The 22,304-nt window shown below is 44.2% G+C and overlaps 1 protein-coding gene across 6 annotated transcripts in view; it reads right to left on the bottom strand.

The window, feature by feature from the left end:
- CTNND2 (catenin delta 2) overlaps positions 1 to 22,304 on the bottom strand; it is a 993,743-nt gene that overhangs the window by 175,251 nt on the left and 796,188 nt on the right. For all 6 annotated transcript variants that reach the window (XM_089312616.1, XM_051853868.3, XM_051853869.3 and 3 more), the window contains one exon: positions 5,243 to 5,426. In XM_089312616.1, coding sequence (XP_089168742.1) covers positions 5,243 to 5,426 — 184 coding nt within the window. The remainder of the gene's footprint in view (positions 1 to 5,242; positions 5,427 to 22,304) is intronic.

A 22,304-nucleotide genomic window follows, 5' to 3' on the forward strand; every position in this document is an offset into this window, starting at 1 on the left:
CACTGGTTGAAGACCTGGCTACTGCACTTTTGATCCAGCTCCCTGCTAATGTGTCAGGGAAAGCAGTGGAAGATGGCCCAAGCGCTTGGGCCCCCGCACTCATGTGGGAGACTGGGGTGAATTTCCTGGCTCCTGGTTTCTGTCTGGTCCAGCCCTGTCTGTTGTGCCTACTTGGGGAGTGAACCAGCGGATGGAAGACTCCCTCTCTCTCTGACACTGCCTCTTCCTCTCTGTAACTCTGCTTTTCAAATAAATAAATAAATCTTTCCAAAAAAATGCATGGAGTTGTCTAAAGATGAGATAGCATCAGATTTTCAGAATTTTGGTTCCTTAAGTCATAGACAGGCACATTTCCCTAACATAAATTTCACTCTGCTAAGCTTTTGGATATTTGCATTCATAACATTGTTTCTCTTTCTGAAAAATAAAAACAATCTCTTTTAGGGTAGTAATTGCTTAAGTTTTTAACCTTGGCTTCCCACCCAGAAATGATATAAACAAGTCTGAATCCCGCTAAGAACAGAAAAATGAAGACCAATAATTTCTAATAATCAGAGAAATCTACATTTACTTACCACATATTCCTACTTCTGGATTGGTAAGCTACACTGGTTTAGAAACTACTATCCTAATAAAAGACTTTTATTTTGTTTTAAATTTCATTTTCTTTATCTACGTGAAACTGTAGTTGCAGAAACAGACCAATAACATCAACTTATCTTAAAGTTATGAAAAAACAAAGGATTGAGGATACTGGGAAAGTAACACTAATGTTATTATCTTGACTATGTATTAAGATATAGTCTTTTCTTTAAAAACAAAGAAGTCCTTGCAGTTTTAGTTGTCTAAATGGAGCTTTCAGGTGGGGATGAGTGACTAACTCTGCCCAAACCACCCGCCTACTCCACATCTTAGGTGTTAGGAGAAAAAGTATGGGAAGCCAGAAAGGAGGGAGATGGAGAAAGCAAATGACATCACAGGAAAAATGGATGATGCTGGCCAAGTGAGTGCCACTCAGTACACGCTGAGAAGCAAACTGGCCCTCGCATCAGCTGGTTGGTTGTCCTGCTGTTTAAACGCAGGTCTATTGATCATCTCATTCCTGTGGCTGGCAGAGCAGGAATGGTCTGAACCTAGAGGCAGGGTGTAGCTCAGGCACTGGCTTCACCACTGATGAAACCTTTAGCTACAGGGTTTATGGTGGGTGTGAGAACCAACAACACACGAAGCAAACTTCCAGGTCCCTGGAGGACAGGGGTTTGATGAATAATCCTAACACTCTATTTAAACGCTGTTCTACTCCCTGTTGGCGTTGTGTCTCAAGTGCACCTGCCAGAACATAGCGTCACTCTTCCTGGCCCTCACCCTTTCTTGCTGCTCCCACTGGTGAAGGACTTATTACACTTGGCCCGGTTTCACCTGATCCACAAAGCCTTTGCTGACCACGTGTGGCTGAGCTAGCCATGGTCACGCCATGGCTCAAGGTTTGGGTGACGATTTTTTTTGGGTGCTGATTTTTTGCACTGGATTACGAGCTTCTGAAGGGTGGGGACAGCCAATCTATCTCTGCCTCTGTGGTCCCTTGCTTGCACACAACAGGTGCTCAGCAAATGCTCATGGGATGAAATTGCTCAAAGACAGGAGCAGCACAGAAAGCAATCTCTTAAATGGGGCAAAGATCTAAGCTTTGTGTGGAAACTCATACACTAGAATCTAAAACCTGTTGCGATGCAGGCATGTGTCTGTGTTTTGGCATGTTGCCAACACTGTTTCTCAGTACACGATGGGCAAGAATAGAAGTTCCTTGAAAGCTTACATTGGATGGTTCTTATTTGATAAATTCACCTTTGCCCCTTTCCAAGGCTGTTTTCTTCTTTTCCTAGTTCAACATGCTCATCTATGTGGAATGATTCAGAAACACTTTTCAGTAAGAATGGAAAAATCACAATGTTGCCTATGTTGAGGCAGAAGTTTAATACATAAAAGGGAAAGCTAATGTTTCACTAAACAGGTGCCCTTGACTTAGGGTCGAGTCCACATAAACCCACTCTAAGCTGAAAATACCAGTAAGAGGAAGACACATTCACTCCACGTACGCTCCTGAACATCCTAGCTCAGCAATACTGCACACTGCTGGTGGTTTCCCCTATGGACTGCAGGGCTGACACAGAGCCACACTCACTGCCACCACCCAGCATGGTCGGGGAGGACCTGGTCCCACAGCGCCAGCCTGGGTAAAGATCAAAAATCCAAATTCTAAATGTGTGTGTGTGTGTGTTTTAACAGGCAGAGTGGACAGTGAGAGAGAGGGAGAGAGACAAAGGTCTTCCTTTTTGCCGTTGGTTCACCCTCCAATGGCCGCCGTGGCCGGCGTGTTGTGGCTGGCGCACCGCGCTGATCCAAAGGCAGGAGCCAGGTGCTTCTCCTGGTCTCCCATGGGGTGCAGGGCCCAAGCACCTGGGCCATCCTCCACTGCACTCCCTGGCCACAGCAGAGAGCTGGCCTGGAAGAGGGGCAACCGGGACAGAATCCGGCGCCCCGACCGGGACTAGAACCTGGTGTTCCGGCGCCGCTAGGCAGAGGATCAGCCTATTGAGCTGCGGCGCTGGCCCCAAATGTGGTTTCTAATGCATGTATATCACTCCCATACCTTCATAAAATCAAAACATCGTGAGCCGAAACCATCATGTGTTGGGGACTGTCTTCCTCACAGTGGGCTCTGCTTCGTCAGTCGTAGAGCAAACTCAGAAAAGTAGTAAACCACTAAACCTAGCTGCATGAAACGTGGTTGCATCTTGGCAAAGAAAAACTGATTTTGGTAGCAAAGATTCTCCCTAAATCAATGTCTTCCTTTATCGCTTCCTATGACACAGTCACGGCCAGCAGCAGCAGAAGCAAAGGCCACACTTCTGCATGTGCAGAGGGGCAGGCGGATGGGAACCACCCTGTGCTAACCTGCTTTCTCACAGTCCAGCCCCTAAATTCAGCCAGGTGACTAGCACTGGGGCAGTTTCTTCATTCAATGATATTGAATAGACACTCATCACACTGGTGGCCCACATATCATAAAGACCTAACTGTGACATTCTGTCATTCAGGCAGAATTTTAACTGAGAGAGCTAACCAGCTCTTTACTGATTTCCCTTCTGCAAGTGGCTGCGAGGCCATGGCTGCTCTTGGGAAGAATGATGCACTACTAATAGAGAGATCTAGGGAGCGAAACAGGACTTGAAATGTGCAGGTAACTCACACAGAAGACGCCAGGCATGAGACTAGAAGTGCCTACCATTTTAATGCGGGAAGAGTTACATTTCTTCTGGTGGGTCAGGCATTTTTCTGAAGGAAGCAGAATCTAAGAGGTTATAAAATGAGGCCACAGTAGGGGGTTTTGGAGAACAGTACAGTTTGGCTTATGGTAGAGTTTATCCGAAGAAACTGTCAAAAGTACATTGTTTCATGACCTGAAGGAAAAGCAGAGTTATCAGGGGGCTCCCACTCCCCAGATGGATGTGTATAGATGTTTGTGGAAGAGCTCTCTGCACACACATTCCCAGGAACACTCACAACCTCTCAAGACCGGAGGCTGTGGGGGCTGGCACTGTGGCAAAGCAAGTTAAGGCCCCGGTCTGCAGTGCCAGCATCCCATGTGGGCACTGGTTCAAGTCCTGGCTGCTCCACTCCCAAACCAGCTCTCTGCTATGGCCTGGGAAAACAGTTAAAGATGGCTCAAGTCCCTGGGCCCCTGCAGCCACGTGCGAGACCTAGAAGCAACTCCTGGCTTCGGATCGACATATCTCCGGCCACTGCAGCCATCTGGGGAGTGAACCAGCGGATGGAAAACCTCTCTCTACCTCTCTGTAACTCTGCCTTTCAAATAAATAAATAAACAAATCTTTAAAAAAAAAAAAAAAGACCAGAGGCTGCAAGCATGGCAATGAATATTCATGAGCTGATTATTATTAATGTCAGCAAGGTGATTTTGTTTGCACTTGGTGAAGACTGGTTTTTTAAATACCTAGAAACCAACCAAATGTAGGAGACATGGCATCTCTGAGCCGGCCTGTATAAAGCAATTCTGCTCATTCTGCTCGGATGCAGATCACCTGATTAGGTCTTTTTAATCACGCCCTTTTGCCCCATCCCATCAACTTCATCCAGCCAAGATCTCCAACTTTGGTATAAAACACAGCATCCTAGGATGCACAGCTTCTCGATTTTAGAACTACATCTTGATTATTACTTTCTTTCCTCTGAGTAAAAATTAAGCAAGACACAAGGATGATTCTAAGAAATCCCAATAGATTTCTAGGGAGTCACTTTTGCAAAAACGCCTCAGGGGAGAATTACAACACATTTGCGACTTATTATTTTTTAAAGAATTAATATGAGGCCTTATTAAAGAGCTATTTCTAAGAATTACAGGCTCCCGACTGGCATTGTGATGCAGTAGGTTAAGCTTGCGCCAGTCATGCTGGCATCCCATATGGGCACTGGTGTGCTACACTGGCGTTCCACTTCTGAGCCACCTCCCTGCTAATGGCTGGGGAAAAGCAGCAGAAGATGTTCCAAGTGCTTGGGTCCCTGCTACCCATGTGGGGGACCCGGAGGAAGCTCCTGGCTCCTGCCTTGGGCCAGGCTGTTGCAGTCATTTGGGAAGTGAACCATCACATGGAAAATCTCTCTCTATTTCTCTCTCTCTTTCCAAAACTCTGCCTTTCAAAATAAATAAAAATATTTTAAAAATAGAATTATAGGCTCTTATAGTAAATGAAAAATTACCAAAACAAACAAATAAACAAACAATAAAATGAGGAAAATAGCTACTGGTGGCAGTAACCTACATCTCTACGTATGGATTCTAGACTCTCTCCAACCAGCGGGCCTGCCTGACCTCCTACATGTATGATGTAACATAGCATAAAATTACTATGGACCCCTGTTTTCAATAAAAGAAAATAACTTATTTTTGATGGGAATTAAAATGTTTATCTTTTTCCCTGGACCTACGAAGTCATATTAAAAAGTTCAAACCCTGGTTTAGGTGTAGGGTGGAGGAAGATGCTCGTGCTCCTCACTAGCTGATTAGAGATGCTTTTGTTAGTGTCTTGTCCCCCACGGCCACCTCTCCACTCACCACTGCAGAACCAGCCGACCCCTAGTAAAACAGCGGCTGAAGTTACAGAGAGAAAAGTGACATCACCAAGAAGACGGCAAGCAGAGAGCCTCGTGGCACAGGACTGACCTTAGGCACCCAGTGGCATTGCGCAGCACCTGTGATGAATGCAGCTGTATTTTCCGATCATCCTGCAGAGGCGAATTCTCCCAGCCCGAGTGGGGTATTATCACGGCGTTGGTCAGCACTGCCAGGGCGTCCTGGATGATTGGCATTTTGAGTGCATCGCACGACGAGAGGTTCCACAGGACTCCTGCAAAAGGTGCAGAGAACAGGTTTGGCATGGCCTCCAGCTTTGCTCATCTCAAACTGGTTTCCTTATTGGAATTAGCAGTATTAGCAGGAAGGATTCAGATGGTGCAGGCAGGAGTCCCAGAGCATGTCCTTAATTTTAGAACATCTGTGTGAACCCGGTTAAAAGCATGCTGTGAAAATCTGATGAGCAAGTGGGGAATGGTGACTGGATTCTCTTTGTTTCATCATGGCGAGTCTCATACACTGTGAGATTGCAGGGAGGCTGCCAAGCAGGCTGCCATCTGCTATGCACTGATACAATGTGCTCAAGTGCTCCAACTCTAGCCAAGATCAAAGAAGCAGTAGTAGACCTCTCTTCCTTGAGTGTGGCGAAAGGAGCAGGAGAGTGGAAAAAGCACATGTGCACTGGACAGAGTAGACATCACGAGCATCAACAGAGCAAACCCAAATTTGTAGGACAAACAGAATGTTCCAGGCTTTCACATTTTTACAAAAGGAGACAAATTTCAGGGGCTGGCGCTGTGGCATAGTAGGTTAAGCCTCTGCCTGCAGTGCCAGCATCCCATGTGGGTGCCAGTTCATGTCCTGGTTGCTCCACTTCTGATCTGGCTCCTTGCTGATGGCATGGGAAAACAGTGGAAGGTGGCCCAAGATGGCCTTGCCTCCACGTGGGAGACCTGGAAGAAGCTCATGGCTCCTGGCTTCAGATTGGTCTGGCTCTGGCCTATGTGGCCATTTGGGGAGTGAACCAGCAGATGGAAGACCTCTCTGTCTCTCTCTCTGTAACTGTGCCTCTCACATCAATCAATCTAACAAAAAGAGACTAATTTTAGAAAAGTTCATGAGCATTGTATATATAAAACACCATTTTAAAATGTTTTTAAAAATTTTTTGTTTATATTTACACTTTAACCAGGTGAGATTTTGTTTCATTTGCTATGTAAAGGATAGAATAAACAGAACATATTTATTTCTGAATTTTGTTTTACAAATTCCTTGCATTGTACATGCTGAACTATCCAAGGACATTAATAATACAAATCTGAATGTTAATAATTAAGTAAGTGACCATAAAAGTAGAGTGATTATAGAGTTCTATAAAAATGTGACTATGGAGATAAACTCTTCCAGCTGTCTTTAGAAATAACTTGGGAATTTTATGTAAGTGAACATTAAAGAAACAAAACATTCTTGGTGTCCAGTATGCATAAAGCAATCCTTTGGTGCAGAAGGTCAACTTGAAGGCACATTTGTCCTGTTTGAGTAAATAAAGTTTTATTAGAACAGAGGCATGTCTGACATTCATTTACATACTTTCTATGTCTGCTTTTGTCCTCAAGTAAAAGTCCAGAGTTTCTGACAGAAATTTCAGAGCAAACAGCCGCAATAATTTGTTATTCAGCCTTTTCCAGGAACATTTCACCCAACCCTCCTTTATTGCCTCTGCTGTTGTCTACCTCCTTTAATGTGAATGTCTGCATTCTTATTAGTATCCTAAATCAACTACACAAAAGATGCTCAGTGGTACACAGAAGGTGCTCAAAATGTATTCTGATTTTGACTGATTTGAAATAATAAGAATACTGGCTGGCGCTACGGCTCACTAGGCTAATCCTCCGCCTGTGGCGCCGGCACCTGGGGTTCTAGTCCCAGTCGGGGTGCAGGGTTCTAGTCCCGGTCGGGGTGCAGGATTCTGTCCCGGTTGCTCCTGTTCCAGTCCAGCTCTCAGCTGTGGCTTGGGAAGGCAGTGGAGGATGGCCCAGGTCCTTGGGCCCTGCACCTGCATGGGAGACCAGGAGGAAGCACCTGGCTCCTGGCTTTGGATAGGTGCAGCGTGCCGGCCGTAGTGGCCATTTGGGGGGTGAACCAATGGAAGGAAGACCTTTCTCTCTGTCTCTCTAACTCTGCCTTTTTTTAAAAAAAAGAAATACTAAGAATACTAACATACATTTATCTTGTTTTAAATAAAATAGGGAGCATTTATTAATCAGCTAATGAGTGGTCTACTACATTTTGATTAATTAACCAATGTTTTACTACCTATGAAGCTGATTATTAACCCATTAAGAGATGGTTACTAAATTTCTAATATTCATTCATTTGCTGTGTTACCAAAAATGTTATATTTTTATAGTAAACTAACTGGCTTTGCAGTTTAAAATTTATTTATTTTAAATTTATTTGAAAAGCAGAGGCAGTCGGTGAACTTCCCAAATGTCCCTAAGAGCCAGTGCTGAGCCAGGCTGAAGCCACGAGCCCAGAGCTCAGTCTTGGTCTGCAATGCAGGTGGCAGGGATCTGAGTACTTGAGTCACCACCTGCTGCCTCCCAGGGTTTGGATTAGCAGGAAGCTGGACCAAACGTGGAGTAGCCAGGACTCAAACCAGGCACTCTGATATGAGTGTGGGCAGCCCCAGCGTTGTCTTAAGCTCTGTGCCAAATGCATGTCCTGCTTTTATGTATTTTTTTTAAAATTTTATTTAAGGTAGACAAATTTCATATATACAGATTTAGGAACACAGTGATACTTTCCACTCTACCCTCCCTCCCACCCACGTTCCCTCCCTTCTTCTTTCTTCCCCTCCTATTCCCACTTTTAATTTTGACAAAGATCTATTTTCAGTTTACTTTATACTCATAATATTAACCCTACACTAAGCAAAGAGTTCAACAAATAGTATGAGGAAGAAAATCACTGCTTCTCAACAGTAGAGACCAAGGGCTGTAGACAACCATCAAATCTCAGAATGCCAATTTCACTCCCATAGATTACATTTACGGCACTCTGTTAGTTACCCCAGATCTGGGGAAAACATATGGTATTTGTCCTTTTGGGACTGGCTTATTTCACTAAGTATAATGGTTTCCAGTTGTTTTTCAGTTTTGATAAGCATATTAAAAAGAAATTAGTATCTTTCCCAGTATTTGAGGATAACTTTTAGCATCATCTTATTGATAGATTTATGTTCATTCTTCTAAGTATTAAATATAAAGAATAAAACAAAATATGATTCTTTTCATGAATAAATCCTGATTTGAAAATACTATTGCATGAAAAATTAAGCCTTGTAAATGTTTTAAAATATGGGTGATACTCATGTCTTGCCAGAAAATAATTTCCTCTAAAAACTGAACAGTGAAAGAAAAACTCTTGCATTTTATAACATGAAGGAATTTTTGCAATTTTCTAATGAATGTGAAAGAAGTAGGGGGAGGAAGTGGGAGAAAGCAGAGAAAAACTGAATGCTAAATCCAACATCTGACAAGGGAAAAGATGGAAAAGAAGACCCATGCTCTCTTTTCTGTAGGTTGTTCCATCTCCTTCACCTTTCTTGTTAACTCATTAATTAGTGAATCCTAACTCAAATCATGCATGGACAGAAATGTCCTAGTTCATTCCACCTTTCTGGACTGGCTCCATCTGGGAGTCGCATCCCAATGAACTTCTCCCTGCACTTGACTCATATCTCCAAATCTTCTCTCTTAATTTACAACAGCAACCCACAGGTACTTTCTGAACTGATAGAGTCGCAGTGAATCTCTGCTGAGGACAACTGTATCACCTCCTGACTGGCAGTGGCCACCTGCATGGAACCCGGCAGATTTCCTTTATGGGACTACAGAACACCAGCTGCACTGCACCCTCTATGGGACTACAGAACACCAGCTGCACTGCACCCTCGACAGTTTGAGTTTGGGTTGTAGGATGTGGTCAGAGGCAAGCTTGCATGGGGGAGGAGTCAAGGGTGAGAAACAGCTGGCAACTTCACATCTGTCCTGCTACACCCCACTTACAATTCCACTCACACACCCACCCACCATACACACACCCCCACACCACACACAACCCCTCATACCACACACCCATATCCCCCCACACCATACAACCCCTCACACCACACACCCATACCCCCCACAACCCTCCCCATATCATACCCCCTCTGCCCCTACACCACATACCCTCAACCTCCCACACACTTTCCCATATTAAACACTCCCAAACCCCACATACCACATACACTCATACCCCCTACACAACCCTCCCACACCACATATACCCCATACAAAACCCACAACCCCACACACAACCCCCCAAATCACACTTACACCCCCACTCCCATCTTACATCCTCACACTACACCCTCCATCAACCCACACGTACCACACACCACCACCCCCACTATACTCCCACACATAACTCCCAACACCACACACACCATAACCCACACATGCAACCCCTCTACCACACACACCCCACCACATATCCCCCATACAAACACAACCCCCTAAACCACACACTACAACACCCACCACCCTCCCATACCCCCACACACCACCTCCACACACACAATCCCCCAAATACCACTCGCCACATACAACCACACACACCATACTCTTCCAAGCCACCACTCTACATACACAACCACACACACAACATAAGCATTACATATATACCATCTGCACCCCCACACACCACACACACATACATGCTACACACCCCCTATACTACTGATACATCACACACACCACACATACACACACACACAACATATCCATCACACATAAACCATCTGCACCCCCACACACCACATATCACACCACACATACATGGTACACACCCTGCACACTATAGATACATCACACATACACACACACACTCACAACATATGTATCACATATATACCATCTGTACCCCCACACACAACATATCCATCACACATACATCATTTACACCCCCACATACCACACATCACACCACAAACACATACATGCTACACCCCCCACACACTACACACAAACACACACACACACACCATTAGCCCTGAGGCACAGAGATCATGGAGAAACCGGACATACCCAGCCACTCTTGCTGAACAAATGGAGAAGAGGTGTTTTGCTCAAATTTCTTTTCACTCTTTCCGCTTCCTTCTGTGGTGTTTTCAGTTACTCTGAAAAACTCTGACATGCTTGTCCACTGAGAAACTCTGACACACTGACCACTGAGAAACTCTGACACACTGACCACTGAGAAACTCTGACACGCCCGTCCACTGAGAAACTGACACGCCGTCCACAGAGAAACTCTGACACGCCGTCCACTGAGAAACTGACACGCCGACCACGGAGAAAATCTGACACGCCGTCCACTGAGAAACTGACACGCTATCCATGAGAAACTCTCACACGCTGTCTACTGAGAAACTCTGACACGCCCGTCCACTGAGAAACTCTGACACGCCGTCCACTGAGAAACTCTGACACGCTGTCCACTGAGAAACTGACACGCCGTCCACTGAGAAACTCTGACACGCCGTCCACTGAGAAACTGACACGCCGTCCACAGAGAAACTCTGACACGCCGTCCACTGAGAAACTGACACGCCGACCACGGAGAAAATCTGACACGCCGTCCACTGAGAAACTGACACGCTATCCATGAGAAACTCTCACACGCTGTCTACTGAGAAACTCTGACACGCCCGTCCACTGAGAAACTCTGACACGCCGTCCACTGAGAAACTCTGACACGCTGTCCACTGAGAAACTGACACGCCGTCCACTGAGAAACTCTGACACGCCGTCCACTGAGAAACTGACACGCCCGTCCACTGAGAAACTGACACGCTGTCCACTGAGAAACTCTGACACGCCCGTCCACTGAGAAACTCTGACACGCTGTCCACTGAGAAACTCTGACACACTGTCCACTGAGAAACTGACACGCTTTCCACTGAGAAACTCTGACACGCCGTTCACTGAGAAACTCAGACACGCCCGTCCACTGAGAAACTCTGACACGCTGTCCACTGAGAAACTCTGACACGCCGTTCACTGAGAAACTCTGACACGCTGGGCACTGAGAAACTCTGACACGCTGTCCACTGAGAAACTCTGACACGACGTTCACTGAGAAACTGACATGCTGTCCATGAGAAACTCTGACACGCCCGTCCACTGAGAAACTGACACGCTGTCCACTGAGAAACTCTGACACGCTGTCCACTGAGAAACTCTGACACACTGGCCTCTGAGAAACTCTGACATGCTGTCCACTGAGAAACTCTGACACGCTGTCCACTGAGAAAGTGACACGCTGTCCACTGAGAAACTGACACGCCCATCCACTGAGAAACTCTGACACGCTGTCCACTGAGAAACTCTGACACACTGTCCACTGAGAAACTGACACGCTGTCCATGAGAAACTCTGACACGCCGTCCACTGAGAAACTCTGACACGCCCGTCCACTGAGAAACTCTGACACGCTGTCCACTGAGAAACTCTGACACGCCGTCCACTGAGAAACTGACACGCCGTCCACTGAGAAACTCTGACACGCCTTCCACTGAGAAACTCTGACACGCTGTCCACGGGTGGGGCCTCACTCCTTGCCTCCCCACAAGTGAAGACTCCGTGAGTTAATTCAGCCACAGTGCAAGTGGCTCGAGAGAAGGTCTGTGCTCCCTCCCAGCTCGGCCTCTCTGATGCTGCTGACTGGAGGGGAAGGGAGCCCGCAGGTCACCCACACCCTCCCACAGCCCCAGGGAGCCCCTCAGACAACCCCACTCGACTCAACCCCACTCGTGCCTCTGGGTGGCCTCAGCAGAGGCTGGAGCCAGACCCACTCAGCTCCGCGGCTCCTGGACTTGGAGAACTGCTCACTGCCCTGAGCTGTTAGGTCCTGGGGCAGTCTGCTCCGTGTCCCTCTCTCCTCCCCAGCCGCTCCCTGCCCCCATCCCTCTCTGTTCCTCCTTCCCTACTCTTCCTCCCATTGGTCAGCGACTCCTGTCCCCTCTGGCATTTCTTTACACTGGTTACTCCTCTCCTTCCTACGATCAGCTTGTTCTCTTTTTCCTTCCATCTCCTTCACCCTCTTCCTAAATTTGACTGTGAGGGCTTGAAAGACAGGGCAAGGATTCAGCTAAACCCTGTAACTGAATCTAAAATACATCCTAACTGAAACAGGCTCTTTCTTTGAAAAACTGTCTTTCTTTATAATTGCAATTTATTAATTTAATTTTTAATTAAATTAATTTCTTTAATCTGAATAATCAGCATAATCCTGCCTTAGCTTCTATGAGCCACCAATGGACACTGCTACTGGCACACAGGTGTGAAGTCGAAGACGGGCTCCTGGCTGCAGGAGACACGCTTGCTCCTTCTCTGCAGGCTTCCAGGGGCTGCCCGCATCCCTTGGCCTGAGGTCCTGATCTCTCTCACCTCCACTTTCATCCTTACATCACCTCTCTGACTCTGACCTTCCTGCCTTACTCACACGAGATCCCTAACTTAATCCCACCTGCAAAGCCCACCCAGCCACCTGCAGCCACAGGCACAGCCTCCAGGAATTAGTCCCTGGACATCTCAGGGAGTCACTGTTCAGGCAACACACACCCCTTAACAATCTCCTGTGAGGCTTAAAACAAAATTAAACTCCTTTTTAAAGATTTATTTATTAATTTGAAAGGCAGAATGACAGAGATAGAGTAGGAGGGAGAGAGGAGGAGAGAGCGAGAGTGAGAGAATCTTCCTCCACTGGTCACTCCTAAAAAGCCACAATAGACAGGAATGGGCCAGGCTGAAGCCAGCAGCAGAAACTCCACGCAGGTCTCCCATGTGGGTGCAAGGGGCCCAAGTGCTTGAGTCATTGTCTACTGCCTTCCCAGGTACATCTGCAGGGAGCTGACTTGGAAGTAGAGTATCCAGGACTTGGAACTGACACTCAGCTATGGGATGCCAGCATTCCTACAGTGCCACAATGCCAACCCCAAATTAAATTTTTTATAGTAAGCTTCATGGTCTGGCCTGTCCCTACATCTCAACTTCATCTTGCATCGGATTCATTCTTTCACTGATCAAGTCTACACATCCTAAGAAACTATGTGCCAGCTCGGTTTGATGCAGATGAGACATGTCAGTGGGCACATCAAGAATCCCATGCCCTGTGACTAGTTGTTGCCAAGACTATAACCCTCCACGCCAGGGGCCTGATCCTGTTCTGTTACACCACAGGTGCTTTGGGTTCTTGCTGCCTCATCTGGAACATTCTTCCCCACATCCCTCCCTGGCTAATCCCCTTGCCTTTCACGTGTCACCATAAATGTGCTAAACTCAGCAAGGACTTTCTGAGTCAGTGCAAGCTGCCTTCCCAGATGCTTGCTGTCAGATCTCCTATTTTAATTTTCAGTAGGGGCCTATGGCCAACTCATACTTCCCGTGGCTTTTCATTACTTGTTGATTTTCTGTTGCTTGCTCATTGTTCCTCTCCGGAACGTGTCCTAGCCATGCAGTGATGGCAGACGCTTGTCTGAGGGTTCAGAGCACAGAGAGGGAGCTCCGACACCCATGCAATGCTCTCCAAACACAGCCTGCAAAAAAGCCAGAACCAACAGCTGTGTGGAGGGTCCCTTATATGATGCCACCTGCTCTAAGCACTGCGTGTTCTTCAAGTATTACAGGGTTAGCAAAATGACATAATGACTTCAAATAATAAATAGTAGACACGAAATATAATTTTATAAATAATGAATCCAAATGGCAATATAAAATGTTATTTAAATGGGATTACAGATCTTGGATCTACAACAATTGTTTTAGCTAGTAGGGAAAATTATATTGCTAAAAATATGAACCTGTTTATCATTAGATGGCTTATCTCTGGCATTTCATTTTGGTGATTTTCTCAGATTAATTCCCTAATAATTCTAAATTGACCAAGGTAATATTAAAATTTTAATTCATAAAAAGCTGTAGAATAGACTGAATTCCACTAGTGTTCAGTATACAAGTAAGTCCATCCATTCTTATCTGAAGGGGACATAAAATATTTTATTATTTCTATTGATGGTCACTACCAAATTTTAACTGACCTGGTGAAAATGTACTGATTTCCAGATTATAATCAGTAATAAAACTATCTTATAAGGCACATTTCCTTTAATTATGGGTATTCTATAGCTTTTATTAGTATAAAATTATTACTGTTCCAAATATAATTTTAATAGTGGGTTTCATTGAGAAGACACTTAAATAACTAATTATGAATACGACATATATTTAAAATATGGTTTATTTTTACTTCAGGCACAGGATGGCTCTTTTCCTTGAAATTATCCATATTCATGAGCAGTAACTGGTTTATTAAAATTTCCTCAATACAACCTTAATTACTTTCATTTGATTCTTTACTTTGTTTTAATAGAGGGTGACTGTGGTTTCTCTTTCCTGAAACACACAAGATTATCTGGGGGAAAAAAGTTAACAGACTACCAGACACTGTTAGTAATGGCCAATCATAGATTATGGTGAAATCAAGCAGAGCTCAAGGCTGAGCAAGACTTTAACCCATCCCCCTTTTGGCTTCCAGCCTTCTCCCTGCAGCACAACTCTCTAACATGGGAGAGGCTCAAACCAAAGCCTAGAGCAAAATTAGGCTTAATTCATCTTAAACAGATGTTTTAAAAATTAAACATTCAAAACAAAGCACTTGATTAAAAAGTAATGCATTTATGAGGGTTTTTTTTTTTTTTAAAACAAATCTCTCATTTCTCTTATTTTGAGAGTGACAGTTGCTGTACCTGAGTAAAGGGAGAGGAAAAGAAAGAACAATAGGGCAAGAAGTTCATTTTATAATAACGTCAGAGCTAGGTCTTGTTGGAGGGGCCCCGGGGGGCACTTCCATTACCCTAGCCACCTCTTCCTGTTCACATTCTGAGGCTGTAAGCGGGTGGACAGTGGCTGTTTAAAACCTGGGGACTCATGATACTCTGAGCTCATGTTGTGTGTGTGTACCTGCAACATGTGCACCTGCTATATTGTGCACCTGCTACATGTACACACCCTCTACATGACCCTAAGAAGCAATGGCCCTTAAGGATCATCTTGACAGTCCTTCCAGATGGAAAAGATCCAAAAATACACTCACGAGATGTTTTAAACAACAAAAGCATTTATCTATGTTAAAGTTTACCAAAATATTGCCATGGCATTGGGCAATTCCTGAGATCCAAAACTCCTCAAGCTTTCTTGAGGAGTTCCAGGGGTAGGTGAACCAGATATAATGACCTTTAAGTCTCTTTAATATTCTTGAGGAGGAAAATGCAGTGGCCTTTGCAAGGGGAGGTCAGTCCTAGCATTTAAGCTCAGTCATTCCAACTTGAGAGACTCACAGGGATGCCGGGGAGATGATAAGGCTGCTGGAGATGGTACAAGGCAGGGTGAGGTGGGAGGAGAACCAAACTGCTTAGTTGGCACTTGTAAACTGTCACTGTCTATGGCCTCACTTGGCTCTTTGTTCACAGACGAACTGTTCTTAAAATTATCACATACACATAAATGCTGAGAACGAAGCAGACTGATTCCTGCTCATTTTCAAACTGCACACAGAACTTGCTTAATTCCTGGATGGACAGCAAGTAGGTTGTTCTTTATATATGAAAGTCATTCTGAGTGCTGCTATTACACACCAGGCAGATTCTAATTGGCGATGATAAAACTGACCAGGTTCCCATGAGCTATATAAATGGTGAAGTTCCGACATAACTTTGCTGTAACATGCAACCATCACTACTGAGGGCTCCCTTGTTCCAAGCCAAAATTGACCCTGATAACATGCTGGTATCCAAATTTCAGCATCAGCAGCCTTGATTAAAAGTATAGATCAAGCTCGAAAAAGATTATTCCTTTTAGTATTTTTTGTTCTACTTAATACAATTGGTTGAACTCTTTAATTAACATACAATTATTCTTAGGTGTTTAAATTTAACTGAAAATTGATCCCTGTTAAATATAAGAGTTGGAATAAGAGAGGGAGGAGATGTACAGTTTGGCACATGCTCAATCAGACTTACACCTAATAGTAGAGTTAGAAATGTGCCAGGGGGTTCCAATTCAACCCCATCAAGGTGGCATGTACCAATGTCATCTCACTAGTCAAAGTGATCCGTTTCAGTTCATAATTGATCATAATGATAGAATTAAGTGTCAAAGGGATCACATAAACAAGACTAATGTCTGCTAATACTAACTGATATAATTAAAACGGAGAGAATGATCCAACATGGGAAGCAGGATACACGGCAGACTCCTAGAATGGCAGATGTCCTAAACAGCACTCTGGCCTCAGAATCAGCCCTTAAGGCATTCGGATCTGGCTAAAAAGCCCATGAAAGTATTGCAGGCATGGAAAGCCAAGCCAAGACATTCTGGCAAAAAAAAAAAAAAATTACCTAAAATCTGTGAGTGAGATCCCAGTGGAAAGAATGGGCCATCAAAGAAGGAGGTACCTTTCTCTGAAGGGAGGAGAGAACTTCCACTTTGATACGACCTTGTATAAATAAGATTGGAATTGGTGAACTCCAGAGGCTTCCATAGCCTTGGCAGCTCATGACAAGAGCCTTGGGTGATTACTGACGTCATAAATAAGAGTGTCAATTGTTAAATCAACAAAGGGAGTCACTGTGCACTTACTCCCCATGTAGGATCTCTGTCCTTAATGTGTTGTACTATGTGAAGTAACGGTATAACTAGTACTCAAACAGGACTTTATACTTTGTGTTTCTGTGAGGGTGTAAACTGTTGAAATCTTTACTTAGTATATACTAAATTGATCTTCTGTATATAAACAGAATTGAAAATGAATCTTGATGAAGAATGGGATAGGAGAGGGAGTGGGAGATGGGATGGTTGCAGGTGGGAGGGGGGTTATGGGAGGAAAAAGCTGCTATAATCCAAAAGTTGTACTTGGAAATTTATATTTATTAAATAAAAGTTAAAAATATTAATACAAGCAAGAGGTCTATATTCACCTAAGTTTTTTTTAATCAATAATTTAAAAAGTTATCTTCATTGTTGTTTTAAGAACTTGATTTGCAAAGTAATTTTACAGACAAAACCCTATCACTTTCATTTTTATGAAAGAATCAAAACTTAGGTATGTATATGCTTTATCTTTGCATTCCAAATTGGAGCATGCACATCCTAGTTTCTTTGGAATTTTCCATTAAATGTGTGATGGTTAATTTTATTCTACTTGACTGGATTAAGGAATACCTAGAAACCCCATAAGGGGTTCTTTTGGGTGTGTCTGAGGGCGTGACATTAGTGTGTGAGTGTAAGCAGAGCAAAAGTTGGCTTCTGTGTGGGCAGGCACCATCAGTCGCTGGATTGCCTGGAGAGACCACCTGCAGAAGGCAATCTGAGCCCTCACCATGTGAGGTGGCACACACTTGGCTCCTATCTTGGATGTCAGTTGCTGGTCTTTGGATTCCATAACTTATTCCCACAGCCCCCTTGCTGGCTCTCAGGCTCTTGGCCTCAAGCTGGGATTCAATTTTTGATTTCCCTGGTTCTAAGGCCCCTGGACTTGGACTAAGTCAGCTACTGGCAGCCCAGAGTCTTCAGGCTGCAGTCAGCCTGTCCAAGGACTTCCCAGAAGCCATCATGGTGTGAGCTAAATCCTCTAACAAGTTCCCCTTCATATACTTATATACATAGCCCATAGATTCTGTATCTAATGCAAAATATTCACAACAAAGGAATAAGGGGCCACATTTACCCAGGGAAAATAATGCCTGTCCCCACTGGGGACAACGTAGCCACTGTGCATGGAGGAGAAAGCTCTCTCATGGTAGTTTTTTAAAGTAATTGTACTTGAAAACAATTTGGATGTCAATGTCTGGTAGTAGCCATCTGTGAAAGTCATGGGTTCATCTTTAATTTCAGCATTTTATAAATGAGCCATAGAACTCTGTATTTCTCAATTCTCAAGAGGCCAACAGTTAGGGATATGAAATTAGGTTTGCTTGAAACTCCAACCTTCCTCAAAGACCTTGGGTTTGCCAGAACTTTGAAAAAATGTCCCTACAGCACCCAGGTTGAGTGTTATCATCTCTGAGAAGTAGTCCTGGGACGCTTATCTAAAAGTTGAAGCAGTCAAAGAAAATGTCCTTTAACTGACAATCACTATATTCATGTATATACTGATACAAACGATTTCAGATAGTTTGGTTGTGTTTCTTGGTAGTGTTGTGCTATGAAATTACCTGAATTAAATAAAGTAACAAGTTTACCCTTTCAAAAACAGCCGATCGAGGGAGAGAGGGAAAAGCAGAGACAGACTGGATGGATAGATGGATGGATGGACAGATGGACGGATGGATGGATTTCCATTATCTGATGATTTAAAAAGTACAGGAGGTGAAATCACCATGATTTCCAGCCTTGCATTAAATGACACTGGGACACACAAAATTGGCCCCATGCACAAAGATGAGGCCAATCAAAAATAATCTGCTTGCCTGTGAATGTTTAGGCCATGAGCTAAACAGTGGCTTCTCAAAAGCAAGACATAACCCTCACTGTGCCAGCAGTCAAAATGCTGCCCAAGCCCCATGATTTCTTGCCTCGCAATACCCACCTGAAATTCACTCAGTCAAGGACCTTATGAATACTCTGCCCCAAGTCTCCCTCTTGATACTACAAGGAATCTTCAAAGACTTTGTGGGAAATATAAATTATGAAAACACTACATATAAATTTCAACTTCACTTTGCACCAAAATAAATTTAGCTTTGATTAATTTTTCAATGAACTCTTCACAGTCCCCTCAAATGAAGACTCTTTCAGGATAGAGAGCACTAACGTTACAACAGTAAGTCTAATAAACTTGGCTTTGTTGATCAACAGGCTTTTTCTGCTGGTCTATGGGAGCTGATATTGCCAACCCATGTAAAAGACTGAAGATGAGTTGCTGGGTAACTTCATCTTTGGCGAACACAGCAGCTGGCAACTTCCTGAATGTGTAAGGGATCTGGACTCATAAAGCCAAGATGATTCGGTGTAGGACAACGGCTGCTGTGCTGCTTGCCCTGTTGGTAAGTGTCACGCAAGCTCCATAGCCCACATATATCTTAGAAAGGCCTCAGGCTGCCATTCTAGATTCTGATCCCAGAGGGTAGAGGCAAGTATGAAATTCTACAGCCTCATTCAAAGATGGGATGGCTATTACCTAGGGATTTATTTTTTTTTTTTGTACTACGGGTAGCATATCTACCTCATCCTTTGACTGTGGGTGTCAACATAAGGATTCAAATGTAATTTTTATGAGCTTCCATAGGTAAGAATTCCTGAATAGAGGACAACTTGGCCACTTGTCCAAAGTCTCCAGTGGGGTGGTTTATAAGAGCACTCTTAGTTACTACAGCTCTCAAGGAAAAGCAGCCCTGATGAGAGTATAGTGGCAGAGTACAAAGGGCGAGCTGAGAATCAAAGACTGAAGTTTTAATTTCCACTCTCCTGCAACCAGCATGAAGAAGAGCCTAGCCTTTAGTAGGTCCTCAATAGGGGCTTATTGTATGGGTAAACAATCAAATGAATGAACCAGTAAATGATGGAATGAACTTGCTGAGTCATGAAAATGCAATGCCAAATGCAAGAACCTCAAATTGTCTCAGATGGTGGCTGAGCGAGGTGTCCAAAATAAGATCACACTGAAAACAGAAAGACAAATAAAAAGATCACACTGAAAACAAACAAAGGTAAAGCCAGAGGGGTGGTGCAGTGGGTTAAGCCGTCACTTGGGACACCCACATCCAACTCTGAGTGCCGATTTGAGCACTTGTTCCTCTGCTTTTGATCTGGCATCCTCTGAATGAGCCTTAGAGCCAGTAGATGATGGCCCAAGTACTTGGATCTCTGTCCCCGATGTGGGAAACCTGGAAGGAGTTCCAGAAGCCCCTGGCTTCAGCCTAGCAAAGCCTGGTGGTTGCAGACATTTGGGAAGTGAACTGAAGACAGATAGATCTCTCTCTTCCTCCTTCTGCCTTTCAAATAAATAAATCTTTAAAAAATTAGTCAGAAATATATCATATTTTTGTGATCATGTTAAACATGAGGGCCTCTGATAATCACTTTGCATAATTTAATGCAAATAAACCTTCAGACAATCTCATGTTACTGATGAGGAAACAGAGAAACAGAAAAGCTGAGTTGGGGCCAGCACTGTGGTACAGCAGGTTAAGTTGCAGCCTGCAGTGCCAGCATCACATATGGGCGCTGGTTCAAGTCCCAGCTGCTCCACTTTCAATCCAGCTCCCTGCTAATATGCCTGGGAAAGCAGTGGAGGATGGCCCAAATGCTCAGGCCTCTGCACCCATGTGGGAGGCCAGAAGAAGCTCCTGGATCTTGGTTTCAGCCTGGCTAGCTTGGCTGTTGTAGCCATTTGAGGAGTGAACCAGCAGATAGAAGACCTCTCTCTCTCTCTCTCTGACTCTCTCTCTCTCTGTCACTCCCTCTCTCTCTTTCTCTATCTCTCTCCCTCTGTGTAACTCTTCCTTTCAAATAAATAAAAAATAAATCTTAAAAAAGAAAAAAACAACGAAAGCTGAGTCCCTTGTCCAAAGTCACTCAACTTGAAGGTGAAGATGGAGGTCAGATAAGAGGTTGACTGTGATGCATATGAACCATCAGAAAAATGTCAGGCACATGCATTTGCTACTTGAAATTGGAGAGAGATGATGTGGTTTGCAATCCTTTGAAGCAGAATACGTGAACACTAGAGAAAGTTCTGCTTTTCATCTTTCACCAGCTTCTGCTTAGCCTCAGGTCATGCAGCCTGGGAAATTTCAAGAAGTCATTTGAGTTCACAGAATGAAGAACATTCAGTTTTGAAACTATTTTTAAAAAATAATTTTTCTTGCAAACATTTAATTCTGCTGACTTCTACTAACAAGAATAAATCTATAGTCTCTCTTGGAAAAAGCTAAACACACAGCAGGTTGAGTTGGGAGGTAAGTTTAAAATGAAATCTTCTGTTATTCACAACATTAACTTGGTGCAAAACTATGTCTTATTTTCAGTTACATCAACACTGTCTGGGCCGGCGCCACGGCTCAATAGGCTAATCCTCCGCCTTGCGGTGCCGGCACACCAGGTTCTACTCCCAGTTGGGGCACCGGATTCTGTCCTGGTTGCCCCTCTTCCAGGCCAGCTCTCTGCTGTGGCGAGGGAGTGCAGTGGAGGATGGCCCAAGCGCTTGGGCCCTGAACCCCATGGGAGACTAGGAGAAGCATCTGGCTTCTGCCTTTGGATTAGCGCGGTGCGCCGGCCGCAGCGCGCCGGCCACAGCAGCCATTGGAGGGTGAACCAATGGCAAAGGAAGACCTTTTTCTCTGTCTCTCTCTCTCCCTGTCCACTCTGCCTGTAAAAAACAAACAAACAAACAAAAACATTGTCTGATACGGTTGCTCCATCAACAGTAATATAACACCAATGATAATAATAAACTCACATTTATTGAGCTGTTACTGTGTCCCATGCAGTATTTTATTAAAACCTGACCACAACTCTAGGAGAGAGGTATGTTACTGGTTTTGTTTTACAGATGCATAATGAGAGATTTCAGAGGTAAAAAAGACCTCCCAAGGACAGATAACAAACAAGAGAGACTGAGCTGGGACATAAACACTGGCTCGCACTTCCCCAGTTCTATTTTCTTGGAGACACTCTATTCAGGGGTTATCTTTCACAGAAAATACATGACAGAGGGCAAGAACACTTAAGACTCAACTATAATCTCAGCTGATCACTTCAAATTTACATTTCTACCTTGCATTTCCATTACACCAAAGGTGAACACTTATTATAGCATATCTTCCTCCAAATGTATTCTTCCCCTCAGATTCCTCAGTCTAATCCACTATGTAAATCAGAGATTTGTGGAAACGTCCACTTTCTTCTTCTAGTTCTTATAGTTTGGATTTTGCAGCAGATATTTTGTGCATACCTCTCAAAATGGTGTGCTGCTAGGCACTCTGGGTATGCAGTAAATTAAGCAGAGTTCACCTAGGGAAATAAAAGGAAGTAGACCCTTACCCAGT

Source organism: Oryctolagus cuniculus, chromosome 14 (genome assembly GCF_051225735.1).
Source record: "Oryctolagus cuniculus isolate XC-2025 breed Fujian yellow rabbit chromosome 14, ASM5122573v1, whole genome shotgun sequence".
Taxonomy (NCBI): Eukaryota; Metazoa; Chordata; class Mammalia; order Lagomorpha; family Leporidae; genus Oryctolagus; species Oryctolagus cuniculus.